Here is a 20,244-nt window from a genome sequence, read left to right on the forward strand (position 1 = left end):
AACGATCATCAGGAAGTAATAGATCTCTCTGTCCAGTCCTGGCAGATTTCTGTCTCCTTCCTGTGTGCAGTAGCGCGTTTGCTTCTTTCCTCATGGAAACCAGATGCATTATTGATGGATGGCTGATTGGGAACTCAATTACACAGAGATTACTGGGCGGGCAGACAGTGGGACACCGCTACCCTGTCAGAACGATTGAATTAGAGTGCAGGAGAGGAGGGAAAGTGTCCTTCAGAGACGCCTCCCCTCGCTCTGCAGACCTCCTGGGGATGCCAAATGGCCACTGCCTAGTTCAGCTTCTGACAGATGACCTTCCCCACAACTGTAGCCGGAGTGGAGACGACCGTCCACTGTTGTCCGTTTGGACAATTCACAAACACTTGGAAAATGTAGCGTTTGTGCATGTTTTTGTGTCCCTTAGCATAATTTTATGTATGAAATGGAGGCTGCACCTGTGCTTCCTCCAGGACTGAGGTAGATGATGATGTGGTGGGGGGGGGGGGGGGGGGGGGGGGGGGGGGGGGGGGGGGGGGGGGGGTCCGCATTGAGAATGTATGTGCATAAATATTGGCATTTCACCAAATCTCATTCATATAACATGGCGCACCTGAATGAGAATCGTGCCTTGCAGGGTCGTATGCTATTACAAGTTTAATGTGAAATCCTGATCGAAGAAGATGAGAGAAGGGGGCTTTGGCATCTGAAATGGAAGCATTCATCTTCCTTTTCTGTTGGTCAGCAAATGCGCTCAAAGGAGAAGGGAAAAAAACAATGCAATGAAAGCTGAGCTTAAAAGGGAAGAATCATTTCATACCGGGCCACACGGAAAAGAATATTTCACTCCTGGTGTGTTCCTGGTGGCTATGCTGGGCCCGTCTTTATTGCATTTATTGGTGAAGATATGAAAGAGCCATCTTATGCACCCACGAATTCACATTCCTGCTCAGCTCCGAGAGGGAAAACTCAATTTGGTTTTTGACAGTCATTTACAGATGCGCCTTTTTTTCTCCCTGCATCATTCAAGATGAAAGCTCCTGTGTGATCACGGACAACATTTTCCATTCCTTAAGTGTCTTCTTCTATTGTTGCTGTGTCAGTTTGTCAGTGAAGAGAATGACTCTTGAAAGACACCATTGTTTGGCTTTGCGTTGTCAATGGAGACGGGGCCGTAGCGAGGATTAGGTGGACAACAGGCAGCTTTCACCGGTTTCCTTGCTTTGTCCGGGGTCTTCTACAGCGGGCTGGACACTTTAGACACCCTAGTGAGCGCTGCCCCGCTCCGCTGCCCCTGTTTCCCTGAACACTGGGCATGAGACAGACCCTGGAGAAAAGGTTTAATAAGGAACAGAGAATGGCCATTAGCTCCTCGCCAGCCTCTCCTGATAGAGGAGAAAATAGACCAAGAAATCTTTTGGAGTCTGAGACAATTGTGTGAGGAGAGACTAATTCCTATTCTGGGATTGGGTCAATCTGGTGCAACAATGCTGAAGATTTACATTATTGACCGATATTTGGTCTTTCAGGATCCGTGAGGGGTTCTGGCAGCTCGGCAGCCAGCAAACATCTAGTCAACGCGCTGCTCCTGTTCTTTGTTGCTGTGTTCTGATCAGTTGCTGGATGCAAATGCGGCCGCCTGGATGAGGAAATGAGTCGCTATATTTAAAAGCACATCACAAGGCTGCAGCGCTTCACAGCACCCTGAGCAGAGCGGCAGAGGTCTCCGTGAGGTCGCGCATATGGTGGTAATTTTAGCAAAAACAGTCGTTTACAGTCGCTTTCACGCGGGGAATGTTTGTGTTGTCTGGAAATGCACAAACCTCGGCTCGTTTCTGCAGTTTGCTGACAGTTCCAGGAGCTGAGTCGTCCTCCTCCTGCTTAACTTTTCAAGGATAAACTCCCAGTGAGCTTGGTCGACTCAACGTGCACGGCGCTCCTGCGAGGGGCTGCTGCTAGATGATGGAAGTCATTGGAAGTTATTGTAAATGATGAATTTTCAGCTGACCTGTCCACAGGGAATAAATACATGCCATTATTTTAGGAAACCGCCTTCATCAAGTAAGTGATGATCATCAAGTGCTTTGCATCGGTTATCATCGTGGATCAGCCTGTCCTCATTTGTAAGGCAAAGAGGGACTCCGTTAATAGATGTATCAGCCATGTTTTGCTGCAGCAACATCTTTGGGTGTCAGTGGCGAACGCACTCGTGTGGAGCTGCTGCCAAGGACAAAAATAAAAAGATTAGAGCAAAACTATGAGGTTTCTCTGAATATAAAAAAAGACATCCCACTTTCTTTCATCATGTTTTAAATTTAGCTGACTGACAAATGCGTAAACACATGTGCTGTTGCCTTTTTGTAAGTTAAGACTAAACTACAAGTAATCACATAGAACGTTCTGAAAAATCGGCAGTAAAGGATTTTTACATTTGGGAAAATCACCCATGATTTATTCAATATCCAAACATCACACCCCTCTTTAAAATCCACAGTTAGCAAATCTGACCTTTTTCTATATTCTCAATGTCTGTGCAATGAACATTTTGTGTTTGTGTCACATTGTTGTGTTTAAAGACAACTTTGGTTTCCTTCCATGCACCAGTCACAGAGAGCCGCAGAGAAGGAAGATCCTCACTATAAAAGAGCAAAATGCACCATCTAGAGATCATTTTGGCTCATCGGAGAAAGAGAGAAATACATTTTTGACAAAACCTTGCATTTTTAGCAGCTTCCCCAAAAAAGCATTGTGTTTTTTGAAAGCTCAGCCGTGTCTAAAGTGTAAAGCTATTCATCAACCTGTGAAGTCTCCTGAGTGTCTTATCACTTCAGAGCGGTAAATCTGATGTGTCTGTTAAGTTTTGTGAATGACCTCAGTGTGCAGGGTGTATGTGCTGCATCAGTATCTGAGCGCTGTCAGCGTGTGTGGAGCATTGCCACAGGGTTTAACCCCTGTGCATTGATCCCCGGGCTGCTCAGGGCGGCCGCCTAATTCTCCAATTTTCAGCTGTTAGAGATAGAATTGGAATAATAAACAGCTGAACCTCCCACTAATAATCCTGGGCTTTCACACACACACACACACACACACACACACACACACACACACACACACACACACCAAAAGGCAACTGGGGCTGGGGTAGAGTTTCTTTCACTGCCATAAACTGGGTGGCGAAAACCCGGCACTCTTCTTCACTAATGAAATGATATCGCTGAAGCTGGACAGCCTGGAACTGATTATCACTGCCAACACACACACACACACACACACACGCACACACACACGCACACACACACACACACACACACACACACACACACACCCAAAGTGCACATTTGTGGAATCACTGCGGCACAGATTAAAAGTACATGCTCACATAAATACGAGTGGTTGTTGTAACATTTATCATGTGCTGTCTTCTTCCTGTGGCCGACACGTCTGATTTAGGATGTTTAGTTTCTGTTAAGTAGTGCTTTGGTTTGGCCTGGCAACACACTCCTGGAAACAATTAGACTCTTGAGGTCAGACCACATGGCTGAAGTTGGCCCATATACAGCATCCAGATCCCCAACGCCTAAAATCCTCAGGGGTTTAAAGAGCCCACAGTAGAGGTGCTGCCTCTGGCTTGTAAAAATAATTGTTGATTAATCCATCTCTAACATTACTAAGTTCTTCAGATGGTTCACTTTTTCTTACAGTTTCGAGGATGGATTTTTCTACACATAATTCACGTGTGCCTTTATATTTTTAAACCATGTCCCAAAATAGTTGCAGATATTAATTTTGTAGCCTACATACACTCCTGGTATCTAATTCACTTTTCCATTATTTCTTCAACTTATTTCAAAAACTGAAGTGGGAGGGGCTAATATTTATGACATTGCATCACAAAGTTAGATTGAAAATAAAACTGTTCTACCAGCATTTTAGTAGAACTGAGATTTTTTAAAGAAACTGCTAATACATCCAGTATGGAGCACATTTTGCTTAGCTAATCACCCTGTGGAGCTGTGCTACATGCAGATTTCTCTCTAACCTAATTAAATATAAGCTTGATTCATCAGTTTGGCTCGGTGGAACCGGTTGACCCGGTAACACCGTTCATCGTTGGGCCAACAACCTGCTGAACTGACGCGTTGAGCTGATGTGCCCCAAAGTATGGGGTCAAACAAGAGCACGTTGACCTGCACCCTCTGCCTATTCAGGAGTAATTTTCAGCCTGTCACGGCTCTTTTTTCTGCTTCTCATGTCTCTCCATTAACCTCCAACCATCAGGCAGCTCAAACCCGTGACAGTAGACACATGTGCTTTATGAATGCAGGAAACTATGTTCACGGAGCGTCTGATTGGTCCTAAGCTCTCACAAACCTGCAGAAATACCTTCATGCATGTCAGAGAAGGGGGGCGGCATCATTGTTTGACACCTGTCAAAGACACTCGCGTAACATGGGAGAGCGACATACTTGCTCTACATGCATCACATTCAAACTATTTTTCTCATTTTTGTGGCTCATCTTGTGTCCTGAGGCCCCGAGGTCTTTGTGCTTCAGTAATGCTGGGCTCAGCAGGCTGTCCGTGTCCACACTGCTGCCTCAGCACTAATAAGGCAACAGAGTGATAGAAAAAGGGCGCGCTGGAGTTGTATGCTTTCACCATCCCAAATCAGCCGTACCCTCACCTAACCCCCCTGGAGTGAAGCCATTAGCAAATCTATTGGTGAGCCCGTATTAGGGAAAACATTAAACGGGTCTCATTGTGGTTCCGAGCTGGGACCCACTGGGTGTGTTAAATTGTGTAAGAACTCTAATGAGCTACAGTCTTTTCTCCAGTGAGTTTATTGCCCTACATTCCAATTTAGGCTGTGTCACTGACCACTGGGGCATTTCTTAAAATAGATCAAACCGAGTTTTACAAGAATTTTTTGGAGCCCACAAAGGTACAGATTGGTCCTTTTGGTTTAGAACTGTGCTCAGTAAAGTGATCCACTCAAACTCAAACTCTCTGAATCTGCTTCTTCTCCAGGGCGGAAAACATCAAAACTGTGAACTCTTGAATGATGAATGTGAGCGTTGACTGCTACAGTATGACAACATAATGAACCAACGTGTCTGGGGGGCAGAATGACTCAGGCCGTTGTCAGCAGGCCTCCGGGCAGAGCTGAGAGCAAATGCTTTTTACAGTCCTTGCTGAGATGCACCGGCACAATGTCACAATGTCTTCAGCCTTCTGCGGTCACACGTATGTGCTCGTTTCTGTTGAATGCGAACGCTGGTATTTGTGACGTGTGCGCTGGAGTCACGGCACCGCGTAACAGGAGGAGATGACCGAGCCCTCAGTGTGGCGCTTAAAACAGCCTGACAGCTGTAGATGAGGGGCTGGGACATGAACCTGGAACAGAGCGCGTGCCCAGGACAAATGAAGGACTGTACAGGAGGATCAGCAAGGCTGGATCACTAACGCCACCCTGAAGCACAATACGTAGCTTAATGACAGGAAAACTTGTGTTTTATTTCAAGAGTTGGTTCTGTCCCGACGTTCGCATCACACTGATTGTAACTGCAAATTAAAACCAAATCTCAGTCATTTGAAAGATTTTACTGCTTGAGATGATTTATGATTGACGCACTTAAAAAAGCCAGTGTTTAACTTAGGAGATGGAAAATCCAATGGTGGAAAATTGCTACTTCTGCACGCTGTGGTTGACTTTTAGATGGAAAGGTGCTGGGAAAATAACTCTACAGCATTTGTTCTGCAGCAAAGCATCACTGACTAAACGTTTATGGGTAACGAGTCAATAATTACTTTGTGACCGTGTTTCTTTGGCCCTGAACAGGGGAGAACCAAACTTTGCCTCATTTCCCTCCAACCAAATCTCTCCCTCCCACAATGCTCAGTGTCCAAGGTGCATTATGGTCGCCCATGCTTCACTCCCCTTCGCCTCAGGATTGGTCAGTCCCCCAACCTTTCTGTTGCCCTCCCCTGTTCTCTGTCCTCTCTCTCTCTTCCTACTTAAATACTTTTCACATAAAGAGAGAGTAGAAAGGGGAGGGAGTGGGGGATGGGAGAGCCATGGGGGAGGGGAGTGCTGGGCTCATTCTGTTGTCACTGGCCAGAGAGCAAGAGAGAGAGGGGGGGGGAGAGGGAAAGAGAAGAGATGTGTCCCATATGTGGAAAAAAGCATAGCAGTGCACACTCACACGGGTCTGGTCAGCTCCTGGGATTATTGTAGCGCTCTCTGATCTGATGGAGGCAAAGAAGGCATGAATAGGTAAGACTTCCTGTCTTCTCTGCATCGATGCGCTGTCACACAGCCGATCTGCCCACTGTTGGTGGTGAGGTTGGCGAAGTTGGACAACAGCTGGAGGCAAACGTGCTGCAGCAGCTCAGCCCCTCGGCCAGCGACCACAAGACACATCTCTGCTCAAACCAAAGTGTTTAAATCTGCAGGCTCCTCAGTATCAACACCGACTGGAGCGCGGTGACAGAGGCGTGCCTGTTTGAAATGGGAGCTGTGGCTTGCTGCTGTGGGATTGTTGCTGGTTCTGGGCTGAGTGGTAAAAGTTGCCTGTCAGTTTGAGAAAGTGGGCTGTAGCCAAATGCTGTTGGCGTTCAGAGAGCCGCGTGGACGTCGTATCACTTCCCGTCAGTGTAAATACTTCATGTGTGAGTAGAAGTTGACCGCACGGTACATTAAAATAGTGAAAACTTCAGTAATGTGCAGGCGTAGGATTAAAATAATAATTTTGCACTATTGTTATAACTATTGTGTTGGTGTATTTGTCCTGGAGTTTAGACATTTTGGACTTGATAAAAAAAAAAACAATTATGTGCTTTCACACATTTAAAAACTGACAGAATATATGAACTTTAATTTCTATATGTGTATATATATATATATATTTCAGCAGATGTGCAGGTAAATCAATCAATCAGAAAACAATTTAAAATTAATATTAATTAAATTTAATCTAGATATTGAGCTAAAACAGAAATCATACTTAACTGTTGCATAGGTAAAAGTACATTTACACCCCACATTAAATGGATAATACTCGCTAAAGGGCTGAATTAAATAATGAATAATGAATAACACGTGTGATTGACTTTTCCAGTAGATCTCAATTACATGTTTTTTTTAATTAAGTTAGTTCAAGACAAGTTATTCTGTACACACGTAGGTTTAAAAGTATTTGCTCCTCTAAGAATGCTGTCTTTATTGCCCCAGTGCATGGAGCGATGGTATGTAGGAGTGTTTTTGTGGAGCAGGTTTAGAAAGCCCTCTTTAGAGGCTGAACGCTGCTTCACAATCAGCTTAATCACCGACTATAATGAATACGCCTGTGTGCTTCAGTTTTTGTGTGTATGTTTGTGTGTGTGTTTGTGTGTGTGTTGTGCTGACAGGGTTCTCAGGTTGGACACCAATTCTATTGCACCATGAGTTAATTCTACATTCCCTCTTTCTCTCTCTGTATGTTTAGGTTTGTGTTGCTGTGTGAGCATGTGTGAATGGTCTAGTTGACATGTGAGTGTTTGTCCAGACATTGTGCAGCAGCCTGTAACTGCTTCTCTCTCTCTCTCTCTCTCTCTCTTAATCACAGGGCTCTTCACTGGAAGCTTATGCAAGTGATGGACTACAACCGGATGAACGCTAACCAGAGCTGGCACTCATATAACAGCATTGCCTCTTACTGAGACCAGCTCCACAGAATGCTGAGTCCTATTGTCCCCTATAGTGAGTACACTTTGTCCTTTTTTCCCTCTCTTCTTGATTTGAAAGAAAGCTGCGCAACTTTAGTCAGATGGACTTTGCCTTAATGGATGATCCCGCGCTCAAAAAATAAACAGCGTGCGTTTCTGACTCGGTATTGGGAGGGGGGGGACACCCACAGAGTTAACATAAAGTGTATGAGCGAGTGGAAACGTTAAACTCAGAGCGATGACCCCGTCAGAGTGTTTCATCGCCTGGCGGAAGACGCAGCTGGGGGACGGAAGAGAAACAGGGGGAGGCTGCAGGTCTGATGGCTTAAGCAGCAGAAACCCCTGCGCTTCGGCCAGTGTCATTTTACCAATACAGCTCACACCACACAGGCTGCTTCCTTCTCTCCCTCCTTCCCATTACTCTCCCTTTCCTCCCTCCAATTCTGACCTAATAACTATTCTACCTAATAACGTTTCCAGTTTTAGACTGGGCAGGCGTGAGAATTTAGACTGAATCACCAGTGGATGTTTGCCAGAAATGATGACAACATTTCCAAAAATAGCCATTTAAAAAAAAAATCCCTTCCTATCATTTTTTTTATTTTTACTTTTTGGCCCTTCCAGGAGTGCAGTCCATGATGGACTCAAAGCTGTTCTTACCCAGGTTTAATAATGTTCATTCCAACATATTCCAAACAGTAAGCTACACATTCAATACAGATGCCTGCCTCCTTTTTTCTGCGTTTTGTTATCCGGGGTCATTTAAAGTCTCCCTCTATTATGTCCCTCCAAGCTTGAGCTACACTGACTGAACACTCTCCTTGTTGCTCAGGCGAACAACATGTCTAAGAATGTCTCAAACTGCTTGTGGAATAGCTAACATGCCTCCAGTGCTGGCTGGCACACTGCTGCTCTTTCATGAGAATCTTCCAGTGTGCTGTGTGCTGGCCTTTGTGTGTGATTTAAATGCACCAAAACAAGGCGGCACTGTTTAGGAACGTCGCGATGGTGTGCATTTGGATGGAGACTCTAAGCCTGCACAGCGGTGTTAGATACTTGGGTTATTTACTCTCAGACCGGTGACACACAAACACGCCCCTGAGCGCGCTGTGTTGAAGTGAAGAGCCCGCAGCCGTAATTCTGCGCAGCGAAAGTCCAACTGTGCAAGGCTTTACAGATGTATAGGACATGTGAAGACTCTAACCTCCGTGTTGGAATCCTTGTTGAGGGAATGTGGAGCATTTCTGCTTCACTATGCTACTTTTGGCTTGTGCAGCAGGCATTTCTGCCCCTGTAAATAGACGACTTCCAGTGCAACCACACGTACACACAGATAAAGTGGTCAACCTCCACCCATAAGTCTTATTTAAGGATTTAAGGATGTGTGTGTGTGTGTGTGTGTGCATCCCATTCCTCCCGGTGTGTCGGACCATGGTCCTCACCTCTGGCCAGTCCAAAAGACTTCAAGCTGGGGTGAGAAGCCCTGGCCGGACCTGAGGAGAAACCTGAGAGAGATTCCAGGGGCCATAGATACTCCTGGAGGGATTTGGTGCAAAGAATCTGTAATCTGCACTTCAAACACACTCTTAAATCAGTCCCAGGCTGCAACCCAGGAGTGCTTTAACTCTTGTTGCTGGGGGCCCCTGCTGGTGTACCAATACCTTTTCTTTTAAAAGAGAATATACACATACTCTCGCGCACACACAACAACGCAGAGGACTTGAGATCTGGCAGTTTTTATAGCTCTCCTCTCACTGACCCCTCTCCCTCTCCTTCCCTTTCTCTACCTGTTTTTGTGCTTCGTATGAGTGCAACTGGGCCAAATCGTGGAGTACTTTGTATTGAAAACAGAAGTAGCAGATCTCATCTTGGCCCAAAACGGAGAGGGTTGAAGGGCTCCCCTGGTCTCATTCCCTATTGTGGACAGAGTGGTAAGAGTGGCACAGAGGAGAGGCATTGTGAGGCCCTTTGGTAAACACAGTCTGCTAATGTGTGCGTGAATAAGACCCGGGATCATTAGTGCGAGGTGTGAATGGCCTCTAATTAGCCCTGTGAGTGCGTGTGTGTGTGCTGGTGCGTGAGTAAAGGTTAGGTAGCCTGGTCCCTGGGAGTGAACCGGACCTGCGCCCCGTCTCTGAGGGTTCATCAGCTCATTAAGGAGACCTCGGCTTCTGTTAAGGGTCCAATTACGAAACCACAGTGGTGAGACTCATTTGGGGGGCAGCACTTCACTGGATTCCTGAGGCAGCAGATTTTAATGCTCAACAATGAGACACATCTTTCACAACAGTGTGGCTAATTAATACCTATGAACGAGCAGACTAATCACTGCCGTTTGTATCTCTGCAATCATAAAATGCAGCGTCATGGAGGGATGTGTGATGGCAGAAAACATTGTTTTTTCTCTAATTTGTGCATGTGCATACACACAGAGAAAAGATGGGAACACAGAGAAGTAAAAAGGAGGGAATGCAATGTGTGTGTGTGTGTGTGTGTGGGGGGGGGGGGGGGGGGGGGGTAATGGAGTTGGAGGAGCACAGAAACTGAGAAAGAAGGAGATTGCGAGGAGGAAAATGGAACTGAGGAGGGGGAGACAGAGCAGAGATTGGGCGAGTGAGACAGATGGAAGGGGTGATTGGTCATCACGGAGCCTTAGGACAGCTGTTCTTTGATATATTAGTGGACACAATGACCTAAAGCCAGCCTGCAGTCACAGAAAATAGGGACCCTGTTTTTCTTGAAGGGGAGGGGCTGCACGGACGGGGCTCTGCCATTTGTGGACGTGTGTTCGCAGGCGTGGGGGATGGGGAGTTGTTTCTAAAATTACGAGCATGAAGCGACGCGTCCAGCAATTATTTTCCGAGGCTTTGGAGTTTTGGAGGCAGCTGTAAAATGAGCACGCGCCCAGCGGACTTTACTGTTTGCTGCATTGACATTAGCAATTCTAAAAGCGTGTGTCAATTAATTAGTGCCAAACAAATGTCATCAGAGAGTTAGCCTCTGTTCCACCCAGCATGCAAAACAACTTTTAATGACAATGAATATTAATTCACTGCTAATGAGCTGGAGAATTCACACCCCAGTGCTTGTCTTATTCCACTGACAAAATGGTTTTGAATGATTGCATCTACATCATATGAATCTTCATTCAAACAAACATGACAGGTCAACCATATTGTCCTTCCACCCTAATACAATCATGCTAGCAGAAATGGTTCTGACGGCTGGAGTGAACCCGTCCTAAAGGGGAATGAAACAAAATATAAGAAAAAGTCCAACTATCACTCCATTGCAAGGAAGAGAGAGAGAGAGAGAGAGAGAGGGAGAGAGAGAGACACACACACATATGCGCACGCACATACACACACACAGACATCCCTCAATACCACTGCAGGAGACGGGCTCCCTTCTCCTGGGAACTGACTGCTGAGGCCGCTTTGAAAAGAGCTGCGTCTGTTCAGGCTCCAGGCAGCAGGTGTGTAAACTCCCCACCAGATCTGTGCTCTTCTGTTATTACATCTTTTTAGGGCTGTAAAAGAGGCAGCAGTTGTGTTTCCTTTTATTGAAGAAGCCCCATGACTAACACATGGATTTATAATAACTCTGCAGCAGTGCCCAATTATGTATGTGTGATAAATTATGACCCCTGTTGCAACAGGGCGCAGTTTGGGACGCCCTCATAGACTGACCTTGCACTTCCTCTTACAGCTCTTTGACAGTAGCTGACTTGAACAGGCTATTCAGCGTTTGTGGCGGCAGTATTGTACAAGGTAACTTGATATAGTATACCGGTAAAGTGTAGCACAACATGAATAATCCACAATAGATGTGAGGAATTTTTCAATGCTTGGGAAGAATCTGCAGGAGCTGATAAAATGTGTATTTCATCCTGAAGTGAAAGAACATCAAGAGACAATTTTCCACTGTGCCTCCACCTGCCAGCCTGTGAATTGTGGCTGGCCTCTCAGATTGGTGTTTTTATGACGGAGCAGGTAGTGCGAAGCCGAGTGAGAACGTCCAGCTCCATATTAGTGCCATAAATCAGAGAGAACTTGAAAATAAAAGAGTTAAAAGACTCGGGGAATGGACGACAAATCAAGATGACGATGGGATACAAATGTAAGAGATCTTGTGCACTGATTAAAGTAGTGCACTTGGATATGGGCAGGTTACATGCTTCGGTAAAAAAAACCAGCTGAAACCTTTAATTGCACGTTTTGGTTTGGCAAAAGGACTTTACAAGACTTTAGAGGTGTGTCTCCTCGACTGACCTGTCTGCACTCCCTGGCATTTCATTCTGAAATCTTTCACAACTTTAAATCGCTTTAATTCCCTCCTTCAATCATAAGTGTCAAAAGTGGCAAATATTATGAGGCCTACGAGAGTCTTTTAGAAGCATTTTGCTGTTGCCCCCATTTTTGAAGAATTTACGCTCGTGGCTCTCCCTGATTCGGGCCTCCGTGTGGACGTGCTGGAAGGAGCAGAGTGCTGGTTGCGTTCTCCAGCCAGTGAGTGGGGGGTGGTGCTCAGTCCTGAATGGAGCCCTGATTAGATTGATCCACGGAGCTCTTGTTTACAAGCAGGCTCCTCACAATCGGCACAGTTTAATAGCCCGGTGTCCCAGAAGGGTTGTTCCATCCATGTCCGTTTTGTTCCTCAAGGCAGGAAAACAAAGGTGCCGGGAAGGGAGAAGGGGAAAGCAACCTCAGGGGAGCTGTGAAAGTGCATCGGAGCACTCTACCTCCAGGCGTTCTGCCAAGATACTGTTTCAACTTAGCCACTGATACTTATGTCATAGGAAACAACAACACTGTGGCGAGTACTCCCAGACTCCCTGGCCCTAAATCTACTTAATTTCCACCTTACCAACAGGAGGTTCACTGACTTTGGAAATGGAAGACTTGAATAAACCAGGACAGAGCTCACGAATGAACGGAACACACTCCCCCTGAGCCCAGAGCGCTCCAGTTTTAATTTTAGGGCCTCCTCAAAGAAAAACCAGTTTCTTCTGAAGAGAGCGCTGCCGCTGTCTTCATCACGCGCTCCTTCAAAAGGGTGCAGCTCACTCAGGTCCCTCAATAAATCCCAGGCTGACACAAAAGCTGTCAGTGGACTGCTGCAGAATAGATTAATAAGATTTCCATAATTAGACAGGGCACTGACAATAGGATCCTTCAGGCTTTGTCTCAGGGCCAACTGGATTGTCCAAGCCGTGCACGTCTGCTGGATGGCTGTCCACCACAATGGCCACACAGACAGTAAGGCGGTCAGCAGAAGAACATCTGTCTCTCCTGGGATGAGGGGACAACACACACACACACACACACACACACACACACACACACACACACACACACACACACACACACACAGAGTTTCATCTACATATATATGAGGTTCTTATCAACCTCCGGCCAAATCTGACCATTGGGCAAAAGAATATTTGGGGATTTTTGTCTGTTTTCCATCAACTCAATGCGATAGCAGAGAAATTGAAGAATGATCTAAACTCTTTCAAACAGTGATTGGATCACTTTGCTGGGATTAAAAGCAGCCACCATGGCTCCCCTACCCTTGGTCCTTGTCCATTCAGAATATTGGGGTTTAATCTTTGATCCTTAGGCCAGAGTGATGTTTTGGGTCTTGGACCTGGAGCTTTTTGAAGAAAAAAAAAAACCAACAGCATAATAACAATAATTTGATCCATTTCTTCTTTTCTTATACAGTACAATTAGAATCTATAGTATTGGTACAGCTCAGCCCACATTGAACTTACCGTAATCTAATGAATGCACAGTATATACACATTGTCCTGATTTCCTACGACTAATCTAAGCTTTCTTTCTGACTCTCCAGTGAATTAATCTACATGACGGCTCTGATTTAAGCAGAAGTGTAGATTACAGCTTGCTCGGTTTATTGTGCAGTTTCTGCACTCTTTAAAAAAAAAAAAAAAATCACACATCCCAGCAGAAGGCAAGCTCTAATTACACAGCGAGAGCTAAACTGCACAGAAATCCTGTGTGTTCATCAGGGTGGTAGACAGTCATCTATTGCACATTCAGAATGAATTACCTAGAAGAAGTGAGGGTTCTTTAAGAGCAGATGTTTGTGTTCATATAGCTGACAAGTTTGTTAAAAAAGGACCAGTGTGAGAGACCACTCTGTATTGGTACAGTTCTAATGATGGAGTGGACAGCAGTTAGCCCGCCTTGCTGAGTCCTCTAATGTCAATTCCTGTATGCTTGGAGAAAACCTCGCGCCTGCTGTCCACTCTTTCCTTTACTTCCATCTCCCTTGTCCATCCCACCCTCCCTGCTGCAGGTTTTATGAGCTCCCCTGGGCTCTCATCCATCTCTGTCACACACAGGCCCCATTATTGTGGCTGCTCACAAACTGGTTGGGCTGCAGATGGGAAGGGCCTGCAGGACATATACGGTTTCTGCAGCCTGGACAAAGAGCTACGAGTCCGAGCGCAATAATATGAGGTCATCTGGGTGTGGGTAAGACAATGTGTTCAGCAGGTTTGTAAAAAAAAAAAACCAACAAGTGAGCCGAGTGTGAGAATCTTCTCGTGGTAGGTGTGTGGATTTGCCGAAGCTTAAGGAAGTACTTGAACTGGTTTGGTCATTGGGAATTTAAGGCAGTGGATTTGAATATGAAGGACATGATAATCCATCTGGCCATCTGGTCTGCTGGTCTCATCTGACTGAATAAATAACGGGCGTAATCTGAAAACACACACGGGGAGGTTTGCAAAGCGGGTAAAGAAAGAGGCCAAAGTTTAGGAGCGGTCCAGAATCACAGCCCGTGGATCAGGAATATTGAGATTTGGTCCAAAGAGCAATAAGAAGTCTGGCTCCAACACACAGACAGCCATGAATAATGAATTACCAGACGTCCAGTGAAGGTGAGGCAGAGGCCAGTAATGATGGCTTTTGCCGTATTCCTTTTTTAACCTTGCTGTTTCATGCTGGAGTTGTCTACCCCGGGGTAAATTGTGACAGTTCAATAATGCCAAGCAATTTATGGAATGTCAGGGTAGTGCTTGAGCAAGAAGTACATTTTGGGCTCATAACATGGGGAATTCCCTAACAATTATATTAAAATACATCTCAGATAAACACACTTGTGTTCACATTATTGTATGGAAATTCAAAGCTCAATATACAGATTGTTCAGTGAATGAGTCAGATGTGAGCACTGAAGGGAGGCCTGCTGTTGTTCACTTGGCCAGCTTACCAAGCAAGTTTACACTGGACACTTTTCACATCCGACTCATCCTTTCCAGATATTCGTCTGGAAAATACGTGATCTTGCATGGGGGAAAACGATAAATTGGACATAAAAAACCCCATCTTTTTTCTGCCTGGCCTCCCTCTTGGCCCAGTGATGTGCTCTGTGTGCAGCATCCATGATCAATCAAACATCAGCCAGTGCTGAAGTCAGCCAGAGGAACAGACATTCCACTTTCCCAATGTTCCATGGGAGACTGTGCAGATGAATAGCACACTATGTTGCAATTCCACCCCCTTCTTTTTTTCCTTTTCTTTCTCACTCTCTCTCCCCACACACACACACACACACACACACACGCACACACACACACACACACACACACATACACGCACAGCCAATAAGCCTATGGTGCTCTGGTGTACTATGGGTGGGTGGATTGGTGGGTGGTAGCTGGGGGTGCAGGGCGGAGAGGGAAGGCATTCAGTGCAACATGCATGGGGAGATAACAATAGCTCCTCTGGGAGACCTGCAGATGTTAGTGGTACAGAGAATTGTGGTGGGATCTTATCACTCCCAGTATAAGCTGGGAAACTGCAAAACAACACGCAGGACCAATGAATGTTTTCCATTGTGATTCTTTCTGCAGATTCCTCTTGGAAATTTTGGATTTTCTTTAATTTTTCACAAACCTTTCACACCTAAATTCTTTGGTTCAAGTGTGACATGACACCGTCTCTTGATGACTGTCAGAATAACTTGTGTGAGCAGAAAAGGAATGGCAGTAACAACATCTCAGTAATGTGTGTATCACACCGCCCCACTAAATGCAATCATGACCTTGTGCCCTGTGTTCATTTTCCTCAGGTTTTTTAAAGATGCACTGGAACCCAGAGCATGCCCAGTCTCTCAGCCAATGGCCTGAGCAGTACCTGGATGTCTCCTCCACCACCTCTTCTCCGGCCCACAAATCGGACTTGTACTCCGGCCGCAGCCGTGGCACCTACAACTATGCCTGGGCCAATGACGACATCTCCGCTCTCACGGCCTCTAACTTGTTGAAGCGCTATGCTGAGAAATATGCCGGTGTCCCAGACTTGCCATATGACCGGCCACCAGCTGTTAGCGCCTACACAGACCCTGGTGCCTTTGGGAGCCTTAATGGTCAGAAGACTGAGTTGGAGCCCTGGCCATTGTCACACAGCACTGATTCCTCCTATTCCCTTCTGCCCCCTGGAGGCCACGACAACCTCTCAGGTTCCAAAGCTGTAGCCACATCTCCAGGCCCTCCAGGGGTTACAAGTGTGTCGGTTGTGAACAGTAACCTTTCAGACTCTGGTTACAGTGGCAGCAGCTCCTGCAGTGGCTCAAGCGAGTATCCTTCCACCTACAATGGCACCTATCTTTCCTCAGGGTACTGTCCCCAAGCAAGTGCAGCACTTCCCCCTGCTTCTCTCCAGAGTATCCAATCAACCCCCTCTCTTGTAGCCAGCTATAGCCCTACCACACCGGTTTATAACTACCCACCTACTACATACCCTCCCCAGACCAGTCTTGCTCCCACCTACACTCACCCCTCTGCAGCGTACCTGCCCTCAGGCCTGCCAGCCCCGACTCCACTTCCATCTAGGCCAACGGTGGTTGGAGGCACCTATAGTTACTCAACCACCAACCTTGGGACCACAGAATCTGGAGCCACATTAAAAAGAAAAGCTTTTGAGATGAGTGTAGAAGATGATGAGACTGGGGATGGGTCCCGGTACAGGAAATATAGCTATGACCCTTTAAAGGCTGGGGGGAATTCACCATACAGTGTAAAAGATAAAACAGAGTGCAGAGGAAATGGATTCAACAGTACTGGTAGCACAGACCCTCAAACCTTCAAGGCCAGTAAGCCCTCATCCCAGCCTCTGGTGTCTCCTCAGTATGGGACAGCAGGTGAATACAGTCCTCCAGCTGGGATGACAGGTGAAAATGTGACCAATCAGGGATTTATCCAACAGCAACAGCACCGTTCCCAGGCCCCAAAGCGCCCATCAGTATGTGCTCCAAATGTTGAGGCTATCAAAAGCCCTGACCCACGACTATTGGATCTTGTCAATGGAGAGTTATTGGACTGCAGCCCAGCACTGAGCTGGGGAGAGCTTGCTGGACTGAACCATGTCAAGACTTCCCTGGAAGAGCATCTTCTCTGGCCCGTGTTGAGGCCCAGTCCAGTGGTGCGCCTCTCAAGAACTATTCTGCTGTTTGGCCCCAGAGGAGGGGGTAAGACGACATTGATTCGTTCTCTGGCTACACAGCTGGGGGCTTCCTTCTACCGGCTGAGTGGAGCCATGTTAGCCTCCAAAGGGAAGGTTGAGGCCGAGCACATTTTGAGTTGTTTGTTGCAAGTAGCAGGCGCAAGGCAGCCTTCTGTAGTGCTGCTCAACCAGGTGGAGGCCATGGAAGAGGAGGGGCTGAGGCAGACACTCCTGACCACCTTGGAGAAAGTCCAGGTTGGGACAACAGGTCTAGTGATTTTTGTTTGCGCCACCGGCAGACCAGATCTGCTGCAAGATGCAGTACATCGGAGCTTTGACAAGCGGTATCACGTCGGCTTGCCAGATGTTAGCGTGCGTCGGCAGGTGCTGTTGCAGGCACTGTCACCGCAGGGCTGCAGCCTGAGTGAAAGGGAGCTAAATGCTGTGCTGCAGCGCACAGAGGGATTCTCAGTGTGGGAGCTGCTTCAGCTCAGCCAGCAGGCGCTCTCCGCGGCGTCGTCCTCCACCGGGGCCATGCATGTGATCCCTACATCATCCAAACCCCCAGCCTTCACAGACTTTGAGACTGCCTTCTGCAAGGTGCGGCCCCACACCACAGCGAAAGAACTGGACACATGTCTAGAGTGGAGCAAGATGTATAACCACTAAGAGAGCAGCCAGTCACTGTGCTCGGACTGCGTTGTAACCATCTCGTTGCTTTATTATGGCAGGCCTTGGGAATGTTTGATGTTTTCTTTTTAAATGACCATTTATGCAGCCAAAAGATCCAGACAAGTTTATCTGTACTAAAGAGTAGACAGAGTTGTTTTACTGGCAGTAGCATGCCATATTTTTCTATTTTCTGCTTTTACATGAATACCTGCAATATTTTAGTTTTCCCCAAAGAAGTGATACATCAGTTGGAGAAGTGCATTAGTTAGTATTCTTGGCCAATAGGAAAATCAGATTTGGTACAATTATAGATTCTCTCAGATATCCTGATTAGACTCATTCCAGGATGAAAATCAATAACGTGTTGCTAGGTGATGCAGTCCAAGATCATGGATAATCAGGGTTTGGAAATCCCCCTCTCAGGATTCTATTTAACGCTACTTCCATATTATCGTAATAAAGCCGACAACACAATGGCTGTGTAGCGACATTTAAACAAAGTTCACAAACCAAAATCACATCAAGCCAAATGCGCAATCAACAATGTTCAGAATCGTTCAATCTCGAAAGCTTCTCACCAAAACAGTCCTCACGAGTCGATCATACGGAGAGAAACTTTAAATGCGTGGGAATGCATGTCTTTCCCACGAGTTCAGTTGCTTCATAAAAGCTCACAACAGCACGTTTGGTTGCAGAAATCCCCTTCAAATGCTGTGAATCACCGACCAGAAATCTTTCTGGGTGGTTGTCACATTCCTGCTCGTCACCGGCTTATTTTTTACCATCTCCTGAGAATCCCACTCACGGAGCGACACCCACCTGCATGAACAGCTTCTCTCTTTTCTATTTCACTTTCTAATTTTCTTTGTTTTAGTATGTAGTGTTGTTTGAAATGCTCAGGAAGAATTTCTTTACCTCAGAAATATAAATTTAAAGAATGTATGTGTAATCTTAGGTTCTTAGTAGAGAACGGTGCAAGGAGAAAGCAGACAGTCTTGGAACACCTGCGACAGCTGGGCTTTTACCTCGGGAGAGAAACTTGAATATGCTACAAAGAGTAACATTGAATGTAATTCAGGTATTTCAAAGGATATTTGATGCCATAAATCCATGTATTATTATATATGAATATATAAATGTTTTCTTATCTGTTATTTTACCCTTTTAATTGTAGTTTATGGTGGAGTGATGTCTTCAAGAAATGCTATGTAGAAAAGAGGAAACGGTTGCTTTTTTGTTGGACAAACTGCTCGCAAATATCTGTGCTTTTAAGTGTTTACATATCCTGTATATGCATGTCAACAAAGATACCATTTGATAAATGTAAATATAACGCACAAATCACCACTCGCAGTCAGCACAAAACACCTCCGGAGGGGACGCGAGCGGCGGCCGAAAGGACGGTTTCAACCTGCAGCAGAGGTCTAAACATTGAGGCTTTGTGTGTCCACACCGCGGACGGACCCGGCGCGTAGACAATCTAGACGCGTCTCTTTTTCCAGCAGTCCACCAGCTTCTGTTTTAACAAGCAGGAAAATTTTGCTCAGTGAACTGCGGAGGTCGAGCGTGTTCGACTGTTGCCATGGTCGCGCGGAGGTACACAGAGTGATGTAATATTTCCTACCACTCGTTTCTCCTCCCGACTCCCCTCCCACCATCCCTCCATCATTATTTTTCCTCTTTCTCCCCGGTGCAATCTCATTAGATTGGATTGCCCCCTGGCCACAAGCCCAAGTAGCCATGTGGCGCGCGCCCCCCCCCCCCCTTCTTTCTTTATAGCGATTCCTCCAGAGTGGAAGTGGTCTGATTGATGTCCAGCAACCCCATATCGCTGTGCAGCCGTCCCTCTCCAGCTGGTGGCTTCAGTCATGCCGTACAGCCAGATCCATCAGAGTGACCCCTGCTGTGCACACTGATCACTGTCTCTGAAACCCAAAACACCTTTAGTAATTAGAGAGCCGCCCCTGTTTCAAAGCAGCACTGGGAACGGGATGAAGGAAGGTCTTAGAGGTATAAATACAAACTTTGAGCCCCCTCCCCCCAAAAAAACAGTTTGCCCAACAAAACAAGCTTCTATTTTTTACATTTTGATCTGTTATCATGGTAACTTTGTTCTTGGTTATTGTACATTTTTCTGTAACCATTTCTACCTCATTTTGCGACATATTGTACATGAAAGTATTTATTTCATGTCGTTTTTGATGTCTGTTTCAAAAAGGATGATGTTCTTGAACTGTAATGGTCTACCTCAGAAAAGACTGTATTTTAAGAGAAGAGTATGACACAATATTAAACAGAATTTGTCCATATTGTACGCTGGGTCTTTGTTTCTTGTCCAGAATGAACATCAACAGTTTTAAACAGCTCTAAACTGCTTCTAGCTTCACTTGGTAGCCTGTGA

The 20,244-nt window shown here is 46.0% G+C and overlaps 1 protein-coding gene and 1 long non-coding RNA gene across 4 annotated transcripts; one reads left to right on the forward strand and one right to left on the reverse strand.

Moving 5' to 3' along the window:
- Positions 1 to 1,187: 1,187 nt before the first annotated feature.
- Positions 1,188 to 6,328, reverse strand: LOC115249182 (uncharacterized). Its single transcript, XR_003887892.1, has 4 exons — positions 6,195 to 6,328; positions 1,818 to 2,002; positions 1,497 to 1,633; positions 1,188 to 1,321 (listed from the first exon to the last, which is right to left on the reverse strand). It is a non-coding gene; the product is annotated as an uncharacterized lncRNA (long non-coding RNA).
- Positions 1,918 to 20,157, forward strand: fignl2 (fidgetin like 2). 3 transcript variants are annotated; one of them, XM_029833934.1, is made up of 3 exons: positions 1,918 to 2,055; positions 7,596 to 7,729; positions 15,799 to 20,157. In XM_029833934.1, exons 2-3 carry the CDS (start codon positions 7,705 to 7,707, stop codon positions 17,838 to 17,840), a joined length of 2,067 nt encoding a protein of 688 aa, XP_029689794.1. In that variant the 5' UTR covers positions 1,918 to 2,055; positions 7,596 to 7,704; the 3' UTR covers positions 17,841 to 20,157. The 3 variants fall into 3 exon arrangements, with proteins under 3 accessions (XP_029689794.1, XP_029689793.1, XP_003963142.1); XM_029833933.1 differs by lacking the exon at positions 1,918 to 2,055 and adding an exon at positions 6,109 to 6,660; XM_003963093.3 differs by lacking the exon at positions 1,918 to 2,055 and adding an exon at positions 6,109 to 6,265.
- The last annotated feature ends 87 nt before the right edge of the window (positions 20,158 to 20,244 follow it).

This window comes from Takifugu rubripes, chromosome 3 (assembly GCF_901000725.2).
Source record: "Takifugu rubripes chromosome 3, fTakRub1.2, whole genome shotgun sequence".
In the NCBI taxonomy this organism is placed as follows: Eukaryota; Metazoa; Chordata; class Actinopteri; order Tetraodontiformes; family Tetraodontidae; genus Takifugu; species Takifugu rubripes.

Excerpts from the sequence above, each read along its gene's own strand:
- fignl2 (XM_029833934.1), top strand. The coding sequence starts at position 7,705 with ATGCTGAGTCCTATTGTCCCCTATA. Across the intron at positions 7,730-15,798 it reads GAGTCCTATTGTCCCCTATA|GTTTTTTAAAGATGCACTGG; the intron begins GTGAGTACACTT and ends CATTTTCCTCAG.